Source organism: Dendropsophus ebraccatus, chromosome 5, assembly GCF_027789765.1.
Source record: "Dendropsophus ebraccatus isolate aDenEbr1 chromosome 5, aDenEbr1.pat, whole genome shotgun sequence".
Classification (NCBI taxonomy): Eukaryota; Metazoa; Chordata; class Amphibia; order Anura; family Hylidae; genus Dendropsophus; species Dendropsophus ebraccatus.
Window position 1 is genome coordinate 152176809 of NC_091458.1, and position 21307 is coordinate 152198115.

The 21307-nt window shown below is 45.7% G+C and overlaps 1 protein-coding gene across 5 annotated transcripts in view; it reads left to right on the forward strand.

The window, feature by feature from the left end:
- Positions 1-1090: 1090 nt before the first annotated feature.
- The window catches only part of MAP7D1 (MAP7 domain containing 1), a 65056-nt gene continuing 44839 nt past the window's right edge, over positions 1091-21307 (forward strand). For 2 of the 5 annotated variants that reach the window (XM_069971668.1, XM_069971673.1), the window contains exon 1: positions 1093-1605. In XM_069971668.1, the coding sequence (XP_069827769.1) occupies positions 1575-1605 (31 nt within the window). In that variant the 5' untranslated portion in view covers positions 1093-1574. Of the gene's footprint in view, positions 1606-21307 lie in introns of all 5 variants that reach the window. The other 3 variants (XM_069971671.1, XM_069971672.1, XM_069971669.1) reach the window with 3 other exon arrangements.

Consider the following 21307-nt stretch of genomic DNA (forward strand, 5'->3'; position numbering starts at 1 on the left):
GTGATATATCAGGGATATGACTGGCTCTATAGCCGCTGTACTGTGATATATCAGGGATATGACTGGCTCTATAGCCGCTGTACTGTGATATATCAGGGATAGGACTGGCTCTATAACCGCTGTACTGTGATATATCAGGGATAGGACTGGCTCTATAGCCGCTGTACTGTGATATATCAGGGATATGACTGGATCTATAACCGCTGTACTGTGATATATCAGGGATATGACTGGCTCTATAGCCGCTGTACTGTGATATATCAGGGATATGACTGATCTATAGCCGCTGTACTGTGATATATCAGGGATATGACTGGCTCTATAGCCGCTGTACTGTGATATATCAGGGATATGACTGGCTCTATAGCCCCTGTACTGTGATATATCAGGGATATGACTGGCTCTATAGCCGCTGTACTGTGATATATCAGGGATATGACTGGCTCTATAACCGCTGTACTGTGATATATCAGGGATATGACTGGCTCTAGAGCCGCTGTACTGTGATATATCAGGGATATGACTGGCTCTATAACCGCCGTACTGTGATATATCAGGGATATGACTGGCTCTATAACTGCCGTACTGTGATATATCAGGGATATGACTGGCTCTATAGCTGCTGCAATGTGATATATCAGTGATATGACTGGCTCTATAGTCGCTGTACTGTGATATATCAGGGATATGACTGGCTCTATAGCCGCCGCTGTACTGTGATATATCAGGGATATGACTGGCTCTATAGCCGCTGTACTGTGATATATCAGGGATATGACTGGCTCTATAGCCGCTGTCCCCGGCGTCACCCGCTGTGATGTCACATGGCCCATGACGTCATAGCCCCCCTCCCGGCTCTGGGCTGGGTGTCTGAGGCCTCAGTGAGTCACCATCTGCGCTTCCCAATCCTAAAAGAATGCAACTTTCCTTAGATAGTCTCAACACGCTGCCGGGCTCAACCACTGCACCCAACAAGGAGGGGGGTGCGCGACCTCGCCGCTTGCTTAGTATTACAACCCAGAAGTTACAGCATTCACAAGAGCCTGAGGTAAAAGCTGCAGAGAAGCCTCCTCACCCTGCGTGTGGTCAATGCAGCGTGTATGAGGAGAGGAGGCGAGGCGTCCCCCCTCCCCCGGCGGCGCACATGGTACAGTCCTGTGTTAGAGGTTGCACAGTGTCTGTTACAATAGCATTTCCATCAGCTGCCCCTCCAGGCTTCTTCTCCTGCTGCTTCTTCAGCTTCTTCTTCTTCTTGGTGATTTCTCAGCTCGCACAGACCTACTGGTTGGAAAATTCCCATAGAGAAGCAGAGATCCCTTCCCAGCCCCCACTGACAGCAGACAGATCTGGGAGCAGGGAGGGGGCTGCACACTATTCTCCTGCCCTCCCTGGGGGATGAAGAGATTTTTTTTTTTTTTTTGCAACTGTTAAACGGATCCTGTTGCCCTTAGGAATGAGAGAGTCCCAGAGAGGCAGAGGAAGACCCTGACCAGTCACATAGCTGCAGAGACCCCCACCCCCTCTAAGTGGCACCATAATAAGTAGTGGAGCTGCTCCCAGGACCCTCTAAGGACATGGACAAGACCAGCCAGGATGCCACACAAGGTAAGCTGCAAGCATGGGGCACAGACGCCTGGCAAGGAATCAGAGCTGTGCCTATACTGGTTGGTGTGATGGGTGCATGGTAGTCCTATGGGTGTGATGGGTGCATGCCAGTCCTATAATGGTTATATGTGTGGGTGCATGCCAGTCCTATACTGGTTATAGGTGGGTGTGTTGGGTGCATGCCAGTCCTATACTGGTTATGTGTGTGTGTGTGTGTGTGATGGGTGCATGCCAGTCCTATACTGGTTCTAAGTGTCTGTGTGATAGACTGGCATCAGGGCAGGGAGCCCATCACTTGGCATATGCCAGTCCTGGCAGCAGGCAGGGTGGGTGAGGTCACTTGCAGAGAATAGAGTTCTGCATATAGGACTACTGTACACTTAATGACTCTGCAGATTCCAGGACTGTGCACTGGGGACGTGTCCTGTCCATGTGTCCATAGCGCACAATGCTGCAGATAGTCATCATGGAGGAGCACAACACAATAGACTGATTGAGGAGGAGGAGGAGGGGGGCACAGGCCCTCGCTCCCTCCTTCAGGCCAACAGGCTGCTTCTGAGTATAGGAAGCCCTTGTGTTTTGGGACTGGGGGAGCGATGTTAGTAAATAGCACAGTCTCTATCCATAACATTATTATTATTATTATTATTATTAGTGAGGGTTTCTATAGGAGAATGTTATGCGGAGGGATAGTGATAACTTTTATCGACATCACATAGAAGCGTCTGGTTACAATTTCGCAAGTGATTTGTCTGTAGGTTCCACAAAGAAAAAGGAATGTGTTTACAGGTTTCTCTTTTAAAGTTAGGGTATGTTCACACTGAGCAAATACGGCGAAATTCTCCCGCCGCGCTCAGTGTCCCGCTGTGAGTGAAGGAGAGGGCACGCGCTCCTCCACTGCCGCCGCTCTCCGCTCGAAGGAGTGACATGTCACTTTGAGCCGTGGTTGCGGAGGAGCGCGCGCTCTCCCATTGAGACGATATCACACACTGAGGCAGGCGTAATTCCGTGGCAGAGAGTTCCGCCGCGGAATTACGCCTATTTTACTCAGTGTGAACATACCCTTAAAGTGACTGTACCACCAGGCCCAGGCTGAAGCACTGGAGGCGGCTGACCCACCCTTAGTGGGAGGGAAACCCCCGCCCCTCTATGATAGGGTTCCATTGATTCTAATGGAGTCACGTCATGGAGGGGCTGTGGTTTTCTCCCACTAAGGGTGGGTCGGCCCGCCTCCAGTGCTTCAGCCTGGGCCTGGTGGTACAGTCACCTTAAAGGGATACTCCAGCAAAAAATGTTTTCTTTCATATTAACTGGTGCCAGAGATTTGTCATTTAATTCTATTTAAAAATCTTCAGTTTTCCCATACTTATCAGCTGCTGTATGCCCTACAGGAAGTGCTGTTTGTGTTCGTCTGACACAGTGCTCTCAGCTGCCACCTCTGTCCATGTCAGAACCAGAGCAGCAGCAAATCCCCATAGAAACCGCTCAGATTCCACCTTTTATTTTCCAAAGAGTCTGTGAGGAATGAAAGGCGGAATCTGATTGGTTGCCGGGGGCAACTGAGCCAGTCTCACTTTACACCATGTTTGATAAATCTCCCCCTATATATTTTATATCTCACTGTATCAAAAAGAACTGTCAGCAATACTGCATGTGCGAATCCCGCCCAGAAGATGGCGCCGGCCTTGGGATGCCTTTAGAGCAGGTGCTAACAGGGTCATGATCACTGTTTTCTGTAAAATTTGGAAATTTGATGATAATGTGACATCACAGCGTTGGTTTGGAGGCATGATGACGACATACGCCTTGTACACAATGAGAAATTCAGATCTAGATGTCTGCGACACATTGGCTATAATAGTATAGGTGGCTCCTAAAGTCTGCAATATGCTGTTAGGGTACTATTATACGGAATAATAATCGGCCCAATTGCGCTCCGTGTAATCATCATCGGCTGATCGTTGATATAGGTTTGGGCCTATAATTGTTGGGCACAGACCGCGCATCGCTACGTGTAATAGCGGTGCACGGCTGATGATATGCAAAGTGTATAGATTACCTATCCATGGTCAAGGGCTCCTCCTGCGCACTGCTTCTCCCTGGGTTCTGCGCGCTGCAGCTTACCGCAAAAGGAGCCCTGGACCATGGATATGTAATGTATGCAGTTTAAGCAAAGGCTGCAAGGACATCAGTAACGATGTCCATGCAGCCCTTGTTAAACAATTATCAGGCCGTGTGATAGGCCCAATAAACGAGCGCCGATCTAGCAGATTGGCGCTCGTTTACAGTTATTATCGGGCCATGTAATAGTACCCTTATGCTGCATTTACACGGAACGATTATCGTGTGAATTTGCATGATAACGATCGAATTCGAACAATAATCGTACGTGTAAACGCATCGAACGATCAAGCGGCGAGCAAGAAATCATTTGTTTTGATCTTACAACATGCTTTTAAATTGTCGTTAGTCGTTCGCAAAAAATTCGCAGATCGTTCCGTGTAAACAGTCATTCACCGATTTTACCTATGTGCGAGATAGGCTTAAGCAATCGCAAAAGATTTTTCCGTATGATATATCGTTCCGTCTAAACGCTGATCGTTGTAAAAAAAAAACATTGTTCTTTCGATATCGTTAATCGTACGATCGGGCGAATTATCGCTCCGTTTAAACGCAGCATTACTCTGTGTTCCAGCCAGACGCTCTATCTACAGTCACCTAACTGGCTGCGATAATTGCGTCGTGTGTGGACAGGTTTAAAAGCAGATAGGAGAGGATTACACAGAAGTGGTCAGAGATCCCGTCCCTGGCGGCTGCATTTGTGGTGTTTTGTCTGCTTTATAGCTCAGGGCTACAGCAGGGGTAGGGAACCCTGGCTCTCCAGATGTTGCAAAACTACAACTCCCATCGTACTTGGGCAGCCAAAGCCATATCTTCGGCTGTTCAGGCATGGTGGGAACTGTAGTTTTGCAACAGCTGGAGTGTCTTGATTAGCCATCACTGGCCTATAGGAAATTCTGCATTAAGGGTGCCTTCACACCTACCGGATCCACAGCGGATCTCACTTCTGCGGATTCAAAGCGAGAACCGCTGCAGATCCGGTACCATTCACCCCTATGATAGCACATATTCGCAGCGGGATGAACGCTGTGAATGTGTGCTTTACCCCCTCGCTGTCCGCAGCCCCGCCGCCGCATTAGCCCATCCTCGGCTGCATCCCCCATCTCCGGCCGCATCCCCTATCCCCGGCCGCATCCTTCAGCCCGCCGCTGAGAGCATAAAGTACCTGCTCGGCGGCGCGGCTGCATTGAGGCTCCCGGCTCCGATAGCCTCACTGCAGCCGCGCCGCCGAGCAGGTACTTTATGCTCTCGGCGGCAGGCTGCAGGATGGGGGGATGCGGCTGGAGATGGGGGATGCGGCCGAGGATGGGCTAATGCGGCGGCGGGGCTGTGGACAGCGAGGGGTTAAAGCACATATTCACAGCGTTCATCCCGCTGCGAATATGTGCTATCATAGGGGTGAATGGTACCGGATCCGCAGCGGTTCTCGCTTCGAATCCACAGAAATGAGATCCGCTGTGGATCCGGTAGGTGTGAAGGCACCCTAAGGGTGCGTTCACACGTAACGGATCCGCTGCAGATTTCTCGCTGCAAATTCACATCAAGATCCGTTACGGATCCCTGCCCTGTACCCTTACGGGTGGACAAACTCTCATCGAGATGCACGTCCCGCTGTGAGTATGTTCGCAGCCTTCCCCATTCTCCCCCCGGCGCCGGAACGTATACTGCGAAGCGGGGAGCAGGTGAAGTATACGCATCAGCGGCTGGGGATGCGGATCCGGTACCTGTGAATGTACCTTTAGAAAACTTGTCTTCTGATCTGCTGCCACGTTCTCTATCCGGCTATATCCACTGATCGCAGCATTGAGACCCGCCGTGACCAATAACCTCTGACACGTCTGATGACGTCATACAGTACGTCACTTTTAGTGACAGGTACTCTGTAACGGAATGTCTGCTAGATGAGCATTTCTATTCTATTCAGTAAACTGGTCTTGTGGATTCCTTGCGGTTTTCTTTGCTTTGTCCTTGTACGTCTTCCTAGGAATTTGTTTGTCTGTTGCCCTTGGACACCAGGGATGGTATGCCGCCGCCGCAGCAGCGCACAATCCGCAGGGTTGTCTTATCTACAGCTAAAAAAAAATAAGTGTCTGTGACTAGAATGTGATCACGTCTGACTACTAGGTGATACTTGCAGTATTTATCAGGATGTTAACCCTTTATAATTCTATCTGCAGCAGATTTGCATTGCTTGGTGTTTTATACATGTACAGATCGGTGCTGGTGCAGTAATGCCGATGCCGCTGTCCTTTTTTTTTTTTTTTTTTTTTTTGAATCACAGCTAGTCTATTCCTGAGCACCGGCCTGGCATGAAGTGGGCCCGCCGCCCCCCCCAGTGTAACAATCTGCCCTCTGTTATGCAACTCCATTGATTCTAAGGGCCCTATTCCACGGGAGGATTATCGTTCGCATAATTGTTAATGATAAACGATCTTAAACGACCGCTATTGCATAAAAACTGAAATCGTTTACCCATTTACACGGAACGATGATTGTTGTTGCTTATGATCGTTCTTGCGGTCGTCTTGTCGTCGCTACTGTGAACGACTGAACGACGTCTTATTCCATGCGAACGATTTGCGAACAAGCAACGATAAATATAGGTCCAGGTCTCATTAATCTATTAACGATTTCTCGTTCGTCGTTTAATCGTTAACTGCTATTCATCATTCATCATTGCTTCGTTCTGAACGATAATCGTCCCTTGGAATAGGGCCCTAATATAGCCGCGTTACAGAAGGGAGGGGATATCGTCGCACTGGGGGCCGGCAGGCTCGTCCCTAGTGTTTTTAATGCCAGGCTGGTGCTCGGTTATAGACCGGGCGGCGGTTCCCAAAACAGGACCGTGGCATTGGCATCCCCGCACCGGCCTATTCATGTAAAAAAAAAACACCTAGTGGTACATTCACAAATGTTTTTTTTTTTTGTTTTTCTTTTGAGCAGTAATTGTAGGAAGCAGTGCGTTTCGGATACCGTTACCTCATTGCTTAGTAAAGAAAGTGGAAAGTTTTTGACGTTACATAATCATTGACCTTCTGCCATATGCTCGGAAGGGACAGTTTCTAAGTGCCGGCGGCATTTAATGTGGACTTTCCATAGCGATTATAGAAGGCCTACGGGCATCGCTGGCATAGACGCAGGGCAGAATTGGGGGCCTTTTATAACAGCAGTCGAGTATTTTATTTTATTTTTTTTATCCCTTTTTAGCACGTTTGTCTCCTGTGTATTAGAAGTAAAGCTGAATAGAACTTCTTGTGGTGATATCACAGCTCTTCATTGTTGTTGTGGGAGTCGATGATCTGTAGGATCAGATGTCTGTTGAGTTTAAGGAAGAGATAACTGTAATATAATAGGGCTATGCATTCATAAGCTGGCCAGCAGCAAATCCTCCTAATCCCCGTATACACACGCATGCTCGGCCTAGCTGAGCGTACATGTGTTCTGAGCGGGCGTACAGGCGCTGCTGACCTCCTCTGGCGGTGGCTCAGCTCCAGGAAGTAAAAATAGTTCAGCTGTTGACTATCAATATGCCTGATACTTCTTTCCTCTCACATCACCAGTCAGGAGGCCTCCATATACGTAGGCCTTCATTTTGTTTGATACAAAGATTTATCAAACATGGTGTAAAGTGAAACTGGCTCAGTTGCCCCTACCAACCAATCAGATTCCACCTTTCATTTTCCAAAGAGTCTGTGAGGAATGAAAGGTGGAATCTGATTGGTTGCTAGGGGCAACTGAGCCAGATTCACTTTACACCATGTTTGATAAATCTCCCCCCTTGAAGGTGTTTATGATTTTGCATTATGTACTTAAAGGAGTACTCTAGCAATTTATTTTCCTTTCAAATCAATTAGTACCAGAAAGTTATATAGATTTGTAATTTACTTCTAATAAAAAAAACCTGAGACGGCTGATGTAAACAAGTCCCTATCTGCAACTTTTTAGCAACTTTGTAATCACAGTGAGTTCATCACCATCAATAACAATCCCGGCATTACAAAGAATCTGGCTGTTAAAGCCTGTCTGGGAGTTGTTTACATCAGCTGTCTCAGAAGGGAGGGGGGAGGAGAGGGAGACAGCAAGAAAAGCTCATACGCAGTTTTTTGTGTCTTCAACAGAAAGCAGCAGCTCAGAAGTGGGGGAAGGAGACTGAATAGATTATAACAAGTATGGGAGGAATTGTTAGTCTCACCATGGCCAGCAACATATGAAAAGTTATGTTTGAGTGGAATACTCCTTTTAAGATACTAGAAAAGGCAGGTGTAGGGGTCCTCAGGAGAGAAACCAAACAATCTCCTTCCTTTGTTAGCAAATTCTTTAGATGAGTACAGATGCTGGAGAAAAGGGAAAGAATGGGAAGTGGAGTAATCTCAGGGGTGGAAAAGGATGTACAACAATAACAACAACGACACAGGAAAACAATGACGCCACAGCTGTAGGGAAAGACTCATCCCTCCCTTAGAAATCCAAGGCCTACTGAGATGGTGGATGCTTCTGAGGACCAGCTATACAATGATGCCACCTGGTCAAACAGTCACACCTTCTGTAAACATTACTGACTGGAATGTTAATTGATTCCAATAGAGATCTTGGCATAAAACCCTCCAGGCCGCAGTCTCCATCTCCTCCTCATTATGTGGTGCAGCCCCCGTGGTGCTGTGAGGATAGTTGTTCTAGAAAGTAGTTCTAGGTCGAGGTTCACACCAGCCTTTTACCCTATGCCATAATTCCGTTTGTTTTCCATTTTGATAACATAGAAACAGAACCTAGCGGATCCATCAAACCCTCCATTCATTTCAATGGGTTTTGTATTGTGCGTCATTTTCATTAAATCGGACACGAAATTTGCTCTTGGACTAATGAAGACGAACGGAAAGTGCACAAATGTGTTTTTTTGTTTGTTTACATTCTAGTCATTAATGACGGATGGAAACCAAAACTATCTCCGTTCACGCCCGCTTTTATCCATCATCATCATCATCATTGTTTTTTTGCACTGAGCATGTGCAGAAGGAGAGAGAAACCAGGAAGGAATACAAAAGTCTGTTTTTTAAAGGGGTTATCCAGCGTTAATTTTTTTTTATATATATATATTGCTGCACTCTTGGCAAACATAAATAAACATGTTATTCTTACCTCTCCGCACTCCCCTAATGTCCCAATGTGGCCTCTCCGGTGCCCCCCAGTGACTGCAGCTCCACTACTTCCAATACAAACTTGTCTCTGCAGTGACAGCCTGCTCAGCCAATCCCAGTCTTCGATGGGACAGCACCGTGGCCAGTGATTTGGCTGAGCAGGCTGTCATTCTTGGGACAAATTTGTCATTGTAGCAGTGGAGCTGCAGTCAGTCGGAGACACCAAAGAGGCCGCATCAGGACACCGGGGGAGTGCGGAGAGGTAAGCATAACATGTTTATAATGTTTGCCAAGTGTGCAGCTATATATAAAAACTTTGGAAAACCCCTTTAAAGCCAAAATGCTAATAGACCATTAAAAAAAAAAAAAAAAAAGAAAAACACAAAAACTGATTTTGCGGTTTGCTTATCAGTTTTTGCTTATCCGTTCATTTAATATGGACGGATCTGTTCATGAATGAGGCAGACGCAGGTGTGGACCCGGCCTTAGTTTTTTTGGGTTGGAGTCCAACCTGGCAGCACCATCCCATGGTGTGTGTTCTACTATGTGAAAGCGACAGATGGAATGCTACAATATTAAACAGTTGGTTGCTCCAGTGAAAACCGGCGGGTTTGGCGGACTCCTTGTTTTGTCACGAGTATTTGAATATACTTGAAAAGGAAATGAATGGAATAATGATAGACCCCATAGATGTGTTTCTTATAGACTGTGGTGTTATTTGCCTCTTAAAGGGGACCTCCGTCCAGACCCAATTCTTCAGCAAGTGATGGGGAGAATAAAAGGAATAACATGCTCTTACCTCCCCGGCTCCAGTGCTGGTGGCCACATACTGGTGATTCCTGGTCTAAGTGGGGACCCGGGTAGTGACGAGCGGGGTGCTCCCTCTGAGAGGACCACACATGTCAAGACCCGCTTAAACCAGGAACCGGATCGCCTGTATGCACCCACCAGCGCTGGAGTGGGGGAGGTATGAGCTTCCTATTTCTTTAATTTCCCCGACAGTTGCTAGAAAGAAAAAATTGGGTCTGGCCGGAGTTCCTCTTTAATATTTATTAAACTGATAAATTAGCCTTAACGTTTCTCTGTAGAGAGGTGATGCAAGGCTGCTATAATAAGCATTGCATCCTAATGACCACATAGCGGTATAGCATAGTGCACTGCATTATAACCGTACAATTAGCAGCCCTTCATCTGGCTCCCTCCTGAGAGCTGTCCCGAGGATGAATGCTCCGCTGCTCCCATCTACCACTGCTGAATGTTTTATCATCAGACATCAAGGCCTGCCATGCCAGGATGTGCAATGCAATGCTGTAGACGTGATAGTCTGGCACAAACTGCGTGAAGTAGATCCCTTACCAGCCTGCGGCAGGCATGCAACTCCTCCCTTGTACGGAAAGGGTTAAAATCTAGCCAAGGGTTGAGCAGTACTACAGTTCCCAGAATGCAGTTCCCACCTTGCCTACTCTCCTTGCTGCCAGTTGTCTGCTCAATTCACAATCGGTTTGGCCCTCTGTCAGTGGGTGGTGCACATAGATGAGAACGAATCCCCCGTAGTACAATCATATAATTCTCGGCACTCACCAGTTCAGTTTATGAAGTCTTTATTGTATCAGTCCATGAAACAAAAAACTTAACAAGACGCGTTTCAACAGTTGACAAAGGCAAGTAGCTGAAAAGTGTCCTGTTAAATTTTTTGTTTCATGGATTGATACAATAAAGACTTCATAAACTGATCTGGTGAGTGCCGAGAACTATATAGTTGTCTGCCCAAGGCTGTTGCATTTCACTGCAGGTTATAATGCAATAAGGGTTGCAGCACCTGCTGTATTCACTCCCTGTTTGCCTTTTGTAGCATCAGTCATCACAAGGCAGCTATCCTGTAAACACAGTGCACCAAAATTTCCCAGTAAAGACATATTGTACCGGTGTGTATAATAGTGATTTAGGCTGGGGGGGCTGGTCAGAGGTGACATCACTCAGGGGGCGGGGCTAATGCACTGAGAATAGATCCAGCCACGCCTCCTGTGACATCAGAGGATGATGTGTTGTCGACAGAGACATGGAGGAGCTGGAGACAATACACGTCATGTAGTTTATCTGTTTTTAACTTCCTGTCCGGTGAATCACACAAAAAGATCTTTTTTATTTTTGTTTTTTTTTTGGAAAGGTTTATCCCAAGATTAAAACGTCTTATCTATCCAGGGGTTAAGTAATAAGTATCTAACCGATCACTTCCTGAGAATATGGCTATGTGCCCTCAGTATCTAGGTCCTCTTTTTGTTCAGTATAGTTTCTCTTCCCACTATCTAACACTGTCAGCGTTTTTTTTTTTTACTCCTAATACTGCTGACAGTCTCCATTTAATGATTGGAAGAGATGCTTATGTACGAGTATTACACAATATGCTGCTGATCTGTATATGTGAGCGGAGTGCACACCCGGCCTCCACTCTGTCACTGTGGGGCTATGTGGATGATGCACTGAGGCGCGGTAGCCTCACAGGCATATTCCAGCATCCACACACCATGACGTAATGAATAGCTGGAGTGGATTAACCCTTATGTCTGCTATCCCTGTGTATCATTACAAAACCAAAGAGGAGATTAAAATATAAAGTCTTCCAATACTTATCAGCTGCCGTATGCCCTACAGGAAGTGGTGTATTCTTTCCAGTCTGACACAGTGCTCTCTGCTGCCACCTCTGTCCATGTCAGGAACTGTCCAGAGCAGGAGAGGTTTTCTCTGGGGATTTGCTGTTGCTCTGGACAGTTCCTGGCATGGACAGAGGTGGCAGCAGAGAGCACTGTGTCAGACTGTAGAGAATACACCACTTCCTGCAGGACATACAGCAGCTGATAAGTCTGGAAGACTGGAGAATTTAAGATATAAGTAAATAAAGGGGCCTATGCCATGGAGCGATAATCTGCCTGATTCAGCCGATTATCACTCTGCGTAATAAATACAACGATCAGCCGATGACAATGATCATCAGCTGATAATTGTCGGGCGCCAACCGCGCATTGCTACGTGTAACAGCGGTGCATGGCGGCGGCTGACAATTTACATTACCTATCCAGGCTGCAGGGCTCCTCTTGCGGTCTTCTTCACTTCGGTCCCACGCACTCCAGCTTCAGAGTGGCCTGTCTGACCTGTCAGGCCGCTCAGCCAATCACAGGCCAAGACCTCAGCTGAGAGGCCGCTGTGAAGGTGGAGCGCGCGGGACCCCGGGAGAAGAAGTCCACAAGAGGAGCCCTGCAGCCTGGATAGGTAATGTATAAAGTTTAAACAAGGGCTGCAAGGACATCGGTAACGATGTCCATGCAGCCCTTGTTAAACGATAATTGGGCCGTGTATTAGGCCCAGTAAACAAGCGCCGATCTAGCAAATCGATGCTCGTTTACAGTTATTATTGTGGCCCCATCGGCCTGTGTAATAACACCCTAACATATCTATATAACTTTCTGAAACCAGTTGATTTGAAAGAAAAAGATTTTTACTAGATAACCCCTTTAAGTATTTGCACAAATACGTTTATTTCATAAAATTTTCCTCCATCTCCTGATATGTTGCAAATTCCCTCCCATTGTTGACAGCTCATTGCTAGGTTACAGACCACCGCTCTGCTCTAAAAGCAGTGGTCTGTGGTAGTATTGTTCATTTTTGTAAAGATTATGAAAAATAGTAAATGTGTGGCCGTTCTTGTTGTTGTTCTTCTTCTTCTTCTGCCGGAAGAAAATTCCCATCGCCCTGCTCAGGAATCTGACAATGTAGCCGCCCCCCAAAAATAGCCTATTGTAATATAGAGAAGAGCGTAATTAGCCGCCGAAATCAATGTAATCACGTTACCGGCTCAGAAATGACTGGATCATTCTGATGCAAATTACATTTCTTTGGGGCCTGTGACTGATGGAGCTTTTTGTTCTTCCCAAAGAAGCAATAACTGAGAGGTAGTGATAGCAGTGACTGGGGCGGACCTATCCCTGAGTACACAGCGACGCCAGATAGCAGGATACAGGACCCCCCCCCCCCATCCTATCTGCAGGGACTATAAACTACAGACCTTTAGGGAAGACGGGAGAGACGAGGCCTATAAAGCTTGGAGCTCCGTAGAAGTGAGAGTCATTAGCCCAGAGTTAAGGGAACTATTACACTAAGCGTTTTTTTTTTTTTTTACGATAAACGATCTCTCTGGCAAATGACCTGAAATCGTTTGCCTACACGGAACAATGAACGGAACGTTTTGTCGTCGCTGTTGCGTACGTTTCAGCTATGACTTCTTATTACACCGAACGATGTGTGAACGATCAAACGATAGAAATAGGTCAGAATTCTATCAAACGACCAACGATTTCTTGTTGGTCGTTTAATCGCTGTCTGTTATTGCACAAAACGATTATCGTTTAAAGCCGAACGATTTTTCAAAACCTAATCGTCCCGTGTATGTGGAGATGTGCTGCCAGGTTGGTGGGGTGACATGACAGGTCTGAACGACAATGGGGTCTGGGGGGGGGAGGCATTCAGCTCTGCTAAACCTGAGGATGTAGTGGAATACACCAGGGAAAACAACAGACATGGATTTAATTACAGATCATTTACCGCAAATTGCGGAGAAAAAAACAGCAGCGGAGTTTGTGGGCTGTGTGTTTGCTTATCTGAATATTTATGGGGGAAAAAGAAAAAAAACCTCCATTTATTTTTTTTGTCTGCTATATATTATATAAAATATTTAAAGGCATTGTGTCATCAGAAAATGATTTGTTGTTTAATGTCTTTATGTTAAAGTTTTTGTTTAAAGAATTTTTGGTGAATTTTTTTAAATTTTTTTTTTCCATTTTTCTATCTATATTATAAAATAATCCCGACATCTTGCAGTTCTCATTCTCACCACTGGGGCTAAAACTTAAAGCCCTATTACACGAATATGGACGATAATCGTCTTATGTAATAGAAGGCAACGATCAGCCGACATGAACAATGTCGGCTGATCGTTTCTGTCGTTTGTCTTGCAACATGTTGAAAGACAAAAGAGTAATATAGCAGCGATCTGCTGCTGTCACCCTGTGGAATAGGAGCTGCGGCAGCAGACGGCCACTATCCTGTATGGGCTGCCCGGAAGATCAAGCGATCACCCAGGCAGGCTCCCCACGGCCCCCCTTGTACTCACCCGCTTGCTGCTGACGCATGTAATAGCGACAGAAGCGTGCAGGAAAAGAGGAGCCCCGTGTAATTGGGGCTTAAGCTGAGACTTCCTGTTGTGTCTGTGGTGATAAGAGGAGGCTGCTGTAAATTGATCTGTACAGCATTGCAGCATCATGTGACACCTGTAAATAGAGGAGATAGTAGCAGCTCCCTGTGAAATGACCTCCTCACAGGTCACAGAGCGCGCTCAGTAATGTCTTACATTCATCTCAAGGGGACTGACTCTGTCTATTGTCGTCTATGTCCATGAGCCTGGCTGTAAAGCTAAAGTCACTAAATGCTGTTATGAACAGTCCAGGCAATATGGCTGCCTATAACAATGTATAAGAATTGAAATAATAAAATATAAAGTCAGAAAATAGAAACCAATTACAATAAAAGAACAAGTTTTAGTATCTGACTAAGAATTTGACACATTCCCTGTAATTTGTCTCTTTGCACACTGGCACACTCTGTCTTGCCCTTAGATACGTGAGGGAATATTTGGGGAGAGCTGATCACAGCTCCTGTTTGGCTCTTTCCGGAAGCCGGGCTTTGTCCTGTAATGTCCCAGCCTCCGTTCAGTTTACTCTGTTGCCTGGTTCACTTCCCACAATGTGTCACTTTTCCGCCTCAGTGCCTGAGATCCTGCCTCCCCTGTAATCCCCCTGACGCTGGGGCTGGGGCGGACAATGATGTTGTTGTTGGGAGGTCAATAAGCAATTTTCAGACCCTGTTAAATGATTTTGATTGCCAGGAGCATCTACACAACCCTGTTAAAAATTGCTGCTCAAGTGTTTTGACGGCCAGATGGTTCCGTGACGCTCATATACTTCGTTTTTGAGTGGACGTACTAAACGGCAAATTGGTGGGTAGCCCCTTGTTATTACAGTAGCCCCCAATTATTACAGAAATATTAGACCTGCGTAGGGTTACAGCCGCTGTATATTGGCGTGATGCAGTCCGGACGTTGTGCTTATTGATACCAGTTAAATCCTATAGGTCCGAAATTAACTTCATAGACCTGTATACAGTGCAGGCCGGTGATCTGTCACCCAGATATATTATGAGCTGTAAGATAGCCCTGGGCTTTATATAACTTGCATATGCAGCCTATCCCCAGGGGTCTCCTAATCAGTTCACCTGCCAGCACTTAAAGGGAATCTGTCATTAGGTTTTTTCCACCTTAAATGAGGGCAGGGTAAACTAGTGGCCGAAATGTTGAACAGATCGGTGTATTACTTATATCATTCTGTTCAGCTGTTCTCCTAATATGCAGGAGAATAGGATTCTGGCCACACCCCTCCCCCACCCTGTAGCTGCTGATTGACAGGTGACTGACTATACACAGCATGGATAGATAACTGCCAATTAGCAGGTAGTGGGCAGAGTTTTCTGCTTCTCATGAATATCCAGGACTACTGGGCTCATGCACATAATGGAGAGGACTACTTATTGTCCATGTTATTCAGGAGGAGATTTTTGGATCAGCTGCACAGAACAATGTAAGTGATACATCATTCTGTTCAGCTTCTCTGTCACTAGTTTATGCTACCTTCAGGGCTGTGGAGTCGGTAAGCCGCAGCTCCGACTCCTGAATTTTATCAGGACCGACTCCAGCTCCCAACTTCGACTCCTGCTCCTTCATAAATGGACGGTCATATACCAGAGGAGTTATTTATCACACTGGGGTCACACATAGTGATATAGAGAAGTCACACATAGTGATATAGAGGGGTCATTGTGGGTATGGGGGCATGCCATAGCAAACACACACACAGCCTGCTGCAGCCATAGTGTGTGTGTGTGTGTATCAGGGGCGTAACTAGAAATGGCTGGGCCCCATAGCAAACATTTGCAAAACCCAGGAGACCAGCAGGGCCACCCGGTGCTGCAAATGATGACGGCTCAGGGGGCCCAGTGTATTGCAGGAGCAGGCCATGGGGCCCCCTGATGCGGCGGGCCCCATAGCAGCCGCTATGGCTGCTATAGTGGTAGTTACGCCCCTGGTGTGTATATATGTGTGTGTATGTATGTATGTATGTATGTATAATATATATATTATAAATACACACACACACACACACACACACACACACACACACACAGCCTGCTGCAGCCATAGTATACATACCCACACACACAGCCTGCTGCAGCCATAGTCTACACACGAACAGCCTGCTGCAGCCATTGTACGTGTGTATATATATATATATATATATATATATATATATATATATATATATTAATATATATATATATATATTTAGCCCCAGCTAATCAAATGCCGAAAGTTCAGGCTCGGATGGACCCGGACCCGGTTTGCTCATCTATAATAAATATATATATAATATATATCTACACACACACACACACAGCCTGCTGCAGCCATAGTACATACACACACAGTCTGCTGCTGCTCATTTGATATACAACCTGCACGATGAACAGGTGTGTTTCCTTGTATAACTGGCAGTGGACAGGGACTTCCTTTGTTTGGTCTCTTGCTTTTTTTTTTTTTTTTTTGTAGAAATCAATAGTCCAGCCGATTTTAAGAAACTTTGTAATTGGGTTTATTAAGCAAATATGCCATTATCTGCATTCAAAAAGACTTCCTCCCCCCCCTCCCTCCTCTCTCTCATTCACTTCTCATTATCAGGAAATCTCAACTCTTTTACATTAGTCGGTCCCTGTGTAACCTATGGAAAGAGGAGTAGGGACCAGGGAGATTAGTCACCAGCAGAGAGCAGAGAACAAAAGATTACACAGTGGGAGCTCTATGGAAGCCAGTATTCAGAGGTCAGAGAGGTCAGTGCTGACTTCAGAGGAGATAGCCCAGTAATTTAGCTGTAAATTAACTCTTTGTTGTCCTGTTTTGGTGCCTCATCTCCCTCCACCCCTCTCTTCTCCATAGATAACCATAAAGACAGGGGGGAGAGCTTCAAACTGTTTTTTTTTTTTCATGATAAAAATGCATTTTTCCGCTAATAAACCCAATTACATAAGTTTCTTAAAATCGCCTGTGCTATTGATTTCTGCAAAAGAAAAAATGTAATCAACAGTGAGACTTAACATAAGCATAAAATAACATAAAGAGTATATTGCAAAACTGCTTGCTATCACAACCCCTGTTGACATCTTTATTTTTTCCATGACAAGGACACTTTCAATAATGGCGTCCTCTGCAGATAAGCTGTTGGATTTTGATGTTTCCCATAATAACAGAAAAACATTGTAACTAAGGGTTATAGTTCTGGTTAATTTTTTTTTTTTTTTCTCTTGGAAAACCTGAGTGCTTAGCATTGACATGCAGAATGTGTCTGACTTAACCTCTTCCTAAACCCTGAGAACGTGTTCACATTAGTATTAGAGCCAGTGTAGCCGAGATGTTGGAATAGGAGAGTATAGAAAGAGCTGTGGGAATAATCGCCTCTTTACACTGGTTGTCATGACACGGGAGGAAAGGACGGACGATGATCTCAGCCGGGAGAAATTCTCAACTGGAGGAGACAGTCGGGGTTAATGGGCTGTTCAGAAGGCCGTGGGTTTGTTGTGTATTGGTAGAAATTCAGCAAACCCTTCCTGAACTGGTAAATGTAATAAAATATATATATATATATATATGATGTGTAACCTGCAGGGATGGAACATATAAGTTATATAGAATTGTAATGTACTTCTATTTAAAAATCCAGTATTTATCAGCTGCTGTATGTCCTGCAGGAAGTTGCATATTCTCTCCAGTCTGACACAGTGCTCTCTGCTGCCACCTCTGTCCATGTCAGGAACTGTCCAGAGCAGCAGCAAATCCCCATAGAAAACCTCTCCTGCTCTGGACAGTTCCTGACATGGACAGAGGTGGCAGCAGAGAGCATTGTGTCAGACTGGAGAGAATACACCACTTCCTGCAGGACATACAGCAGCTGATTAGTACTGGAAGACTAGAGATTGTCAAATAGAAGTAAATTTACAAATCGGTATAACTTTCTGACACCAGTTGAACTGAGAGAAAATAAAAAAAATTGCCAGAATTTTCAAACTTTTCATGATGTGTCTGTTAAACAGATGGTGGTTTATTTAAATTTTTTTTTTTTTTATTTAATTTTCTTCAATATAACAATATTTGTAGAGATAACACTCCACGTTGGATAAACATTTTGTTTGCTGGAATGCTCCAGAATTCGGTGGCCACCCCATACAATGTTTTGCCCAGGGTCCTACACGGTCTGTAATGTGTCCCTAGGAAGCTGCAGACACCGATACTGTAGGAGAAAGGGTTAAACCTCTCTGATAATATTGAGCATAATTTCCCATCCAGTAACCGCTGCGCACTTTGTTCTATGCTTTAATATTGTTGTGTTCCTGTCGGGAGGAGCTGTCATATAAAACGGCTTATCAAAGTTTATAGTTTCCATTTGCTTCTGTATAAATAATAGATGTGCTGCTATCACATAGGAATCTGTGCGGTTATTTGCTATATACCTGGAGCTCATCAACTGCATGGAGTCTCTACCAGCAAGTATTTAGTGTTACCTTGTGGCCAGATTGATAGATGGAGGATCAGAGAAGGCCAGAGATTGATAGCGGCTCACTGCTCTGGCTCCTAGCTCTAGCGGCTGTATTACACGGAACGATTATCGGCCGATATCGGCCGTTGCCTTCTATTACAAAGAACGATTATCGGCGGTAACGATCAGCTGACATGAACGATGTCGGCTGATCGTTGCAGTCGTTTGTTGAAAGACAAACGACTCGTATAGCAGCGATCTGCTGCCGTCGTACCGGCGGCAACAGACCACTGCTATGCTCTATGGGCTGCCCGAACGATCAGCGATCACCCGCACAGCCCCTCCGCACTTACCCGCTGACCGCGCTCCTTTGTAAGGGCCTTATTCCGCGAGACGATTATTGTTCGCAAAATCGTTCGCAACTAAGCGATAATCGTTCGGGTGAATAGCAGGTAACGCTTAAACGACGAATGAGAAATCGTTGATTGCGTACATCGTTTGCAAGTCGTTCGGTCGTTCCTTGGTTGTTAGTGGTTGCGTTCAATAGCTTAATAGTGCTTAAAAATGTATGCTGACCAATGGGATTCGTTGCGTACGAAAAAAGGGGAAGAAAATGCACATCCCGGCGCGTGCGCCAACCGGAAGTGTCGGCGGTTGACCAATGGGATAGACTGGATACGAGAGAAGTCACGCCGCTCGTGTTCTTCTTTTTTGTAAATCCAAATTGATTAAAAAAGAAAAATAAATAAATAATAAAGAAAGCTTTAAAAATTAAACATAATCTCATTTATTGCGTGTGAGCATTTATAATATTCATAGATTGCGTACGAATAAAAAAAAAAAAAAAAAGGAGAAATACGCCCACCGGCAGAGAGATTGGGGAAAAAATGACTCTCCCCACCTACTTGAGCGATAATCCGTTGTTCATCGTTCCGTGGAATCACTCTGAAGCGAACGATCAACGAGGTCAGGACGACCGCAAGAACGACTAGAATTAAAGACCGTCGTACTGTTGGATTGGGTGAACGATCTCAAAAAGCTCGCAAAGCGGTCGTTTCAGATCGTTAATTGTTAATGATTATCCGAAAGATAAGGGCCCTAATGGGGCTTTAGAGATCCTTCTCTGACCCCAGGGGCTTCTCAGGGCAGCAGTGACATCCTGTGAGTGGACGCGGCAGAGCTGGATCCAGCAGGGGGCGCTCTGACCTGCAGGAAGAGCAGCTGCAGCTCCGGGCACAGTCACGCTCCATATTCAAGATGGAGGCCGCCAGTAATCACACCACAGAGACCCTGAACTCCGTTGCTCCCCCTGCAGGTCAGAGTGCAAATTTTTTTTAAATCTACTTTGCAATTTTCAAAAAAAAAAATTCAAAATTCAGGGTGAAGTAATGAAATTAATTCAATTAATCGGCCAGCCCTATTATATTAGCAAGTCTCCAGAGTACCCCTTTAAAGTTATAACTGGCTTTAGAGGTGTTATCCAGAGTAACATGCTTCAATTCTGATAGCATTTTGCATCCCATGCAGGAGAAGGACGTTTACTTGACCCCCCCCCCCCCCCCCCCCCCCAAGCTCCACTTTTAGTTAAGAAAAAAATGTTTTTTTATTTATTTTTTTTTTTTTTATCCTGGACTACCCCTTTAGGCTTTGTCAGTGGGATGTAGCAGATTACATGTATCCTATCCCCCCTGGGTGTGCATTGTGTTATTGTTTCAGTAGTCACTATTCCTTTTGCTGGATCCTGAACATTACAGCAGAGTGTGGAGGAATCTGAGTGTTCCTCTGGTCATACGGGGAGGGGCAGGAAACGTAGGAATGACGGCCGGCTGAGTCACGCTCAGGTAAGGAAGATGGCCCCAAAATGACGGCAGGATACCAGGTGAACTAACATCCCCTGGAGGCAGTGTGTCATTTCCAGTTCATGCTCCGGAAAACCTCCCGCTCCTTCCTAGATACTAAAACTGTCATAGGTGAATTAGATACACAAGATATATATATATATATATATATATATATATATATACCCTACAACCTGAAAAGGGCCTGGTGCAATAAATGAGCATATTATATTTTTCTTACTTTTTTATGATGGATTGAATGTACAGAAGAAGAGGTTGATATGAAGTTTCTGATATGGTCACCTGATACCCCTTCTCTATTGCCTTAGGCCTCATTCACACATGCAGTAGTTTTTAGGACCATATATTATGTCAGCAATCCACTAAAAAAATGTCTGTACTACTTCTGTAATCCCGATTTTTTTTTTTTTTTTTTTTCTGGAACCGCCGTCCGGTGGGGGAAGGTGTTTTGGGGAGCACTTTCCCGGCCTGAAGCACTGGGGGAAGGTGTTTTGGGGAGCACTTTCCCGGCCTGAAGCACTGGGGGAAGGTGTTTTGGGGAGCACTTTCCCGGCCTGAAGCACTGGGGGAAGGTGTTTTGGGGAGCACTTTCCCGGCCTGAAGCACTGGGGGAAGGTGTTTTGGGGAGCACTTTCCCGGCCTGAAGCACTGGGGGAAGGTGTTTTGGGGAGCACTTTCCCGGCCTGAAGCACTGGGGGAAGGTGTTTTGGGGGGCACTATTTCAGCCTGAAGCACTGGGGGAAGGTGTTTTGGGAAGCACTATTTCAGCCTGAAGCACTGGGGGAAGGTGTTTTGGGGGGCACTATTTCAGCCTAAAGCACTGGGGGAAGGTGTTTTGGGGAGCACTATTTCAGCCTGAAGCACTGGGGGAAGGTGTTTTGGGGGGCACTATTTCAGCCTG